This window comes from Nicotiana attenuata, unplaced genomic scaffold (genome assembly GCF_001879085.1).
Source record: "Nicotiana attenuata strain UT unplaced genomic scaffold, NIATTr2, whole genome shotgun sequence".
Lineage (NCBI taxonomy): Eukaryota > Viridiplantae > Streptophyta > Magnoliopsida > Solanales > Solanaceae > Nicotiana > Nicotiana attenuata.
The window spans coordinates 1-7,850 of record NW_017684121.1 but is presented as its reverse complement, the minus strand read 5'-3'; the positions used below and the strand labels follow the sequence as shown (position 1 = coordinate 7,850).

General features: G+C 37.9%; 1 protein-coding gene across 1 annotated transcript; it reads right to left on the bottom strand.

Moving 5' to 3' along the window:
- Positions 1-1,170: 1,170 nt before the first annotated feature.
- On the bottom strand, positions 1,171-1,839 carry LOC109222088. Its single transcript, XM_019386492.1, has 2 exons — positions 1,691-1,839; positions 1,171-1,558 (listed from the first exon to the last, which is right to left on the bottom strand). The coding sequence occupies exons 1-2, from the start codon at positions 1,837-1,839 to the stop codon at positions 1,171-1,173; spliced, it is 537 nt and encodes a 178-aa protein (XP_019242037.1).
- Positions 1,840-7,850: the final 6,011 nt, after the last annotated feature.

Genomic DNA, 7,850 nt, shown 5'->3' with positions numbered 1-7,850 from the left:
GGCAGAACCGCGGCAGGCACAGAAAAGTTCAGGGGTCAAAGTGTCAAATACGGGATTTTTAGACCTAAACCCTATTTGAAACATTAGACTTCGCCCAAGAGAGGCATGTATTGATTCTTAGGGTTTCTTAGCAAGGAAAACCATTGTGAGAGAATACTTCAAACATCTTTCTTCTTTACTTTTGATTTTTATGATGAATTCTATCTTAGTTTATTTTCCCATAGCCATGAGTAGCTAAATTCCTTGTCTAAGGTTTTGATGGAACCTATTGGGTGATGAACTTCTTGTTTATGTGAATATAAATTGCTAGTTTAATCTCTATTTGTTTAACTTCGTGTTTGTTGTAGTTAATTGACAGGATCCTCAATTAGCTGTGCCTATTTAGTGTGCATAACTTGGAAAAGAGTGCATATTTAGGTATTGTTGAACAACAACACTCCTAGATTATTAGAGGAATCTATAATTGCGGGTTTAAAGGCGGGATTAGGGATAACGAAGCCTTGGGTGTAATCTAAAGTGAATCGTGCTAAATAAAGTAAGCTAGTGTATCTCGGGAGATTGCAATAGTAAATTACTGTGATTACTCGGGAGAGATTTACGGTAAGATTAGCGTTCATGATTGATAGAGATGTGTTGGTAAATTTGTATGAGCATAAACAGAAGGGATTCCATCAATAGGGGAAATCATTGCCTTATCTTTTTATCATAACTGTTTACAACCTTATTAGTTTAGTTTACAGTTATTTAGTTACTTGCAAGCGTAGTTGTTAAAGAACATTCAACTGAGATTTGAATATTTGGGAAGCTGGTTTCGAAGAATTAGTGGGTCTGAAGATAGTGGTTGATAGGTTAACTCTCTGTGGATTCGACCCTGGGCGTAATACTCGGGTTATATTTGCAACGTCCGCAGAGTCCTTTTTATAAGGCATAGTTGGGCGTGATCACCATGCTTCGAAAGTAGTGTACCTGACACCAAGTTCTTCCGAATGTCAGGAACATGCAATACGTCTTTCAACGTGACCATCTTTTCGGAAGTAAACTTCAACTCGACAATTCCTTTTCCTACAACCTTAGCAGAGGACGAGTTTCCCATATACATAACTTTATCGTCCCCATTAATTCATAGGTCTTAAAAATATTTCGATCATATGTGACGAGTTGCACCGGTGTCTATCCACCATTCGACTTGATTTCTGCTACAAATGCTTCTGTGACCATCGCTACAAGTTCATCATTTCTATTATTGTTGACTTTTCCTTTCTTCTTTTCAGCTTTAAGAATTTTACAATCACGAGCATAGTGACCAATTTTATGACAATGATAACACTCACTTGACTTAGAATTAGCACTAGTACGCTTAAAATTTGTACTTTTCTTTATCTTTGTAAATTTCTTGTTATCTGGTTCCCTTTTGGTTGTTTTCTCTTCAACCACATGAGCTTTCATGACAGGTTCCTTGAAAATATTAGTGTCACAATTTCTAGTCTCTTGTTCAATTTGCAAATATTGCAACAATTTTTCAAGAGTCAAATCTTCCTTCTTACGTAAAAGTTTACTTCTGTACTCTTTTCATGACAGAGGAAATTTTGAAATAATAGCACCGACATGAAAGTTTTCATCAAGATTAATTCCAGAAATAGCAATTTTATTAGCTATTAACTGGTATTCTTGCACTTGATCAGTGACTGACCTGTCCTCAATCATCTTGAATTCCATATAATTTGAAACAAAAAACTTCTTTGAGCTCGCCTCTTCTGCCAAATAAATAGCTTGAAGAGTATCCCAAAATTCTTTGGCAGATTTGCACTTGGCAGAATATCGATCATAATAGTTGGTCATTGCTCGAAGAATATAATTCTTGCATAAAAATCATCATCTTGCCACTTAAAGAATTTATTCTCTAATCGAAGTAGCCTCATTAGTTGCTACCTCGGAATTAGGAGCATTGGGACAAGGTTGTTCAAGAACATATGTTAACTTCAAACGCCATAGAAAGCATTCCATCTTTCCACGCCATCTAGGAAAGTCTTTGCCATCAAATATTTCAAAATTTAGATTTGGCAAAGACGGAACACCACTCGAAATTGTTGTAGTTGCCATAGAGACAACTATCTTCGAATTGTTAGAACAAGAATTATAACAATATTAGAAAATAAACTTGCTTGGCTTAGAGGCACGTAGAAAAAACGTTTCTTGAAGATAGTTGGAGTCTCTTCCACGAGCAAACGAAAGAATAAATGACAACTCTATCTCCGGGATTCAACTAAGTCACACAACAAGTAGCATTCAAGAATGTTTGCTCTTCTATTCTTGAATCTATGATTTCACCATTTGATCAATGTCTCTTATAATATTTTAAGGGAAAAGTAGTTTGTGAATTGCTTGTCTTTTTCAAGGAAAATCAGCCCTATTTATAGGCTAAAGACACTTGAAAGATAAATTTATCATTTAATAAGTTCATTAATATATTCATGAATTTGGAAGATCAAATATTTTTGCTAAAACCAAAACGTATGTAGTAAATCAAGAATGAATTCACATTCATTCACTTTGAAAAATAAGAGTGTTTTGTAAATACATCAATTTATCAAATACATTGTTTCAAGTTTATTGAAACACTTATTCCAACAATTTACTTACCTATCTATTATTAATCTGTTGTTCATTGTGATAACTGAGGATAAGCTGTTACCAGGGATTAAGAATATAAGAAGTAGATAATATAATTTTATGTCAAACATCAGTCACTATTATTCTATCTCTCTTTTAAAAATAACATTTATATATTTTAAAACTAAATAAAAAAATTTGACAAACCAAATTAAAATGTTTGAGAAAGAATAATACAGAAAATGTTTTTCTCAGAATAAGCAACTCAAGAGGAGAATCTGTCTTGAGTCCTTTATAGTTTGCACAAGTCCCATTCATACAAGTTGCCAAGTTGAGCCTTGTTTTTGTTGACTTGAAACTTTGGGGCAGTCTTTCTTGTTATTGCAATATCCTACTAAATTGTCAATACAAGTTGAAAATTGTGTTGTGCACTTTTTCAAGATCGTCAAGAAAGTAATCAATTGTAAAAATATGGTCTTAACGCTTCGATCATAAGTAATTCTTTATGGTCAACTATGCACCCTGAAGTCTCTAAGTGAAAACACGATGAATTGACTCAATTAGTGAATTATATTTATTTACGGCAAATAGGTCAAGAGTATACAGTTATACTTGGTTGAATAAGAAATTTAACGTTCGACCAAAAAAAGACAAGTAGGTCAAGAGTTCAAATCAAATTATTGGAAAAAAAATGTTTTGAATACAATTTAGTGTCCAAGAGATCAAATTCAAATTGCATTAAGCTTTGGGGCCGTTTTGGGCCAATAAACAAACAAAATAAGGAAAAATTAATTTAAATAGCTTTCCACCAAACTGCTTAAACTAAAAAAAGTCAGCAAATGTATAATATTCGTGAACTCAAAAATAATTTGTATATAACCGGGTATAGTCAGCGTATAATATATGGATCTTTACATAAATAGTCGGTTATATTTATTATTTATTTTTTCTAGCCATATACATAGTTTGTACATTGATTATACTAATTATATACATATAATACATACATTGTACATATATTATACCTCTACCGTGAATTTTTAGTTTAACCGATTCAATATGCGGCTATTTGGGTTAATTCTTCTAAAATATATGTGTGCTGGTTAGGAAAAATAAACAGTGAATCCAACCGGCTTTTGTATAAAGATCCCACCCAATGGTACGAGAAACAAATCTGAAGCGGGGATTTGCAGTTGTATCCTATATTTGTGTCACCTTTTAACTTGTACCCTATTTTTTAAAATTATTGATTTGGTAGCCAGCTGACAAAAAATCCATAATAATATGACAATTATACCCCTGACAAAATATATAAAACTTGCATCACGCATTAATCGCGTGATCTGCAACCTCATTCGTAAAAAAAGATCTCATCCTCTCCTCTCAGCAGCTTTATCAAAAATCAAAAACTTGAACCAGATTCATCTTCATAATATCACTTCCATACAGTTGTTTGACGGATATAGCATGAAGTTTTCACTTATAGATCTTCAAAATCTTTTCAAAACTTCAAATTTAATGCGTGAAGAATATAGAAAAAAATTGTTTCACGTTGAAGCATGAAGTTGTTTCACGTTGAAGCTAAAACTTCATGCTAATGCAACATGAAGTTGTTTCACGTTGAAGCTAAAACTTCATGCTAATGCATGCTGAAGTTATTGAATTCATTTGCTAAAATTTCATACGAAAATATGCTGAAGTTTTGTCCTGCAGCCTACAATTTCGTCATGAGTTTTATCCGAAACTTCAGTCTAAACAAGCTGAAGTATTTTAGTTCATTTGCTAAAACTTCAGACTAAACATGCTTAGTTTTTGTCTTCAGTAAGTAATTTTCTCATGAGTTTTTGCTAAATGCATGCTTGAAGTTATTTAGTTCATTTGCTAAATTTCATTGTCACGCCCAATTCCCACCCGGTCGTGATGGCGCCTCTCGTGAAGCATGGCCAGCCAACAGAACAATCAACACTGCCTTTTGACAATTTCTTAGCATAACAAGTTTAACCATAGATACTGATTAATCATAAGTGCGGAAATAACGCTAACATAACGGGGAAAAACATCCCAAACTCAGCCCGATGATCGGGTGTACACAAAGTTACGAGCTACTACAGAGTTGATGAAAATACTACAAGTCTGGAAATATAGTCTGAAGATGAATAAAAATACTGCAGAAGATAAGGAAGAAACGGGACTGTGGACGTCGACACCTACCTCGTCTCTCCTAGTCCGCCTGGTCTGGAAGGAAATCAGCGCTTCAGGTACGAACTCAGCTTGTGCCTGTCTCTGCACACATGGTGCAGAAGTAATGTGAGTTTACTCCGACCCAGAGTAATAAAATTAAATAACGACTGAGAACATAAAATCCCACAAGGTCACAAAATAATGCCTATTTCAAGCAGCAAAACATCAGATAAACAGTAGAAACCAGTGAATACAGGAAGAAATCTTTTTAAAACAGTTAAAAAATCAATCATACTCAACCAATAAGTCAGCCATTGTTTACCAGACCAAACGCGTATTACAGTGCCATTGTTACCACTGGTCAGTCATTGTTACCTGACTGGGTCAGTCATTGTTTACCTGACCAAACGCGTATAAACAGTGTCATGTTACCACTGTTCAATATTTAATCACTCTAGATGAGTACCCGCGCTCACTGTGGGTGGCAGACTGACGAGGGCCTCCTACAGCCCAAGCGCTATCAACAAGGCCTGAAAGCCTGAACAGTATCAATAAGAGGCCTGAAAGCCTCCTCACCTCACCCATCATGCCCTCACATAAGGCCCTCGGCACTCAATCAGTCCAGAAATAGTCAACAAAGCCCCTCGGGCAATAGTAAAGCAATAATACTCAGACTAAAACAATAGTTCAAATATCAGTTTGAAACTCCAAGTTTGAGTAAATTGGCTGAGTTCAAGAAACAGTGTAAAATCACATGGACTGAGTTCAAATAATATTTCAAACAGTGAGGAAAACAGTGATGATAGTTCATAAAGAGTTCAAACAGTCGGCAATAAGCCCCAAATATGGCAATAAGCCCAAATCATAGTTAAAACAACAAGTCATTGCTAATACGCGGTAAATATCATCCAGACTGGACCAAGTCACAGTCCCCAATAGTAAATGACCCGCCGCTCGTCATGGAGCGCTCTCATCTCAACATAGCACCAAGTTGCTGCAAGTCCGGGGTTTTCAAACCCTTAGAACATCATTTAAAAATCTTACTCACCTCTAGCCGGTCAAAGTCTACTCGCTATGCCTTTTTCCTCGAATCGACCTCCTCGCGCGTCGAATCTGATTCAAAACCACAAGAATACATCACAATAGGCTAATGGGTCATAACCCAACCGAAAAAGACTCGAAAAATATCAAAAATCACGAAGTTGGCAAAACCCGGACCCCGGGCCCACTTCTCAAAAATTACGAAATTCACATCTCCGGATTCCTCGTCTCGCCACGAGTCTATACATATCAAAATCATCAAAATCGGGGTCCATTTGAACCCTCAAATCCCTAATTTAAACTCTCTTAAAATCAAGCCCTAAACCACCATTTTTGACCTCTGATTCCTTGATTATTCAGTCCAAATTCATGTTTATACACCATTAATCAAGCTCTAGCCCCAAGAGTTCATACCTGATAATAGCCCTCGAATCCCTCTTCAAATCGCCTCAAAGTTCTCAAGGTTCGGAGTCCAAAAGTCACTCTTTTAAAATATCGCGAAGAAGATGTTCTCACTTTAACCTGCCAGTTATTTCCGCTTCAGCGGATTAATTCCCGCTTTTGCACCTTCCGCTTTGCGGTCAATGTCCGCTCCTGCGGACCTTTCACTTGAAGGCACTTTCGCTCTGCAATCCAACTTCCATCTCGCCTGGGGACCGCTTAAGCGACCCAATGTCCCGCTTCGCGGAACCTGACCTGGGCTCCTATTTCCGCTCCTGCGAGCCTAGCTCGCTTCTTGCGAGACCGCATCTGCGATCTCCTTTCCGAAGATGCCGAAAACACTGCTGCAACCAAACCCTGCAATTTTCAACTCAAAATTCTTCCGTTAGCCACCCGAAAATCACCCCGAGGCCCCCGGGACCTCAACCAAAGTTACCAACACATCTTAAAACATTATTCAAACTTGTTCCAATCCTCAAAACACGTCTAACAACGCTAAACCATTAAATCACATCGAATTCAAGCCTAAGTTTCTTCAATACTTCGCATATGCATTCGATCAAAACTCGACCCAAAACATCTCCGAATGACCTAAAATTTTGCACACACATTCAAAATCACCTAACGGAAGCTACTGAAACTTCAGAATTTCCATTCCGACCCTCGGATCAAAATCTCACCTACCAACCGGAACTTGCCAAAATACTAACTTCGCCGATTCAAGCCTAATTCTACACCGCACCTCCAGAACCAATTCCGATCACGCTCCTAAGTCACAAATCATCCCCCGAAGCTAACCGAATCTCCGTAAATCACATCCGAGCCCTCTAACCAACTAGTCAACTTCCGGTTGACTTTTCCAAAACAAGCTTTCCTTAGAGAGACTAAATATCTCATCTCCTACCAAGACCAAACCAATCCAACTCGATTACCTCAAATACCAATAATGAAGCATAGAGAAACATAATATGGGAAAAACGGGCGGTAACTCACGTGACGACGGGCCGGGTCGTCACATCCTCCCCAACTAAAACAAACGCTCGTCCTCGAGCGGGTCAAGGAACATACCTGGAGTCAAACAATTGAGGATATCTGCTCAGCATCTCTCGCTCGGTCTCCCAAGTAGCCTCCTCCACGGGCCGACCTCTCCAATGTACCTTCACTGAAGCTATATCCTTTGACCTCAACTTTCGAACCTGACGACCCAAAATAGCCACTGGCTCCACATCATATGTCAAATCATCATCCAACTGAACCGTGCTGAAGTCCAATACATGAGAAGGGTCCCCAATATACTTCCGGAGCATAGATATATGAAATACCGGATGCACACTAGACAAGCTGGGCGGCAAAGCAAGCTCATAAGCCACCTCCCCAATCCTCCTAAGTATCTCAAAAGGGCCAATGAACTGCGGACTCAGCTTCCCTTTCTTCCCAAATCTCATAACGCCCTTCATAGGCGAAACCTTCAACAAGACCTTCTCGCCCACCATATAAGATACATCTCGAACCTTCCGGTCCGCATAACTCTTCTGACGCGACTGAGCTGTACGAAGTCTCTCCTGGATCACCTTCAC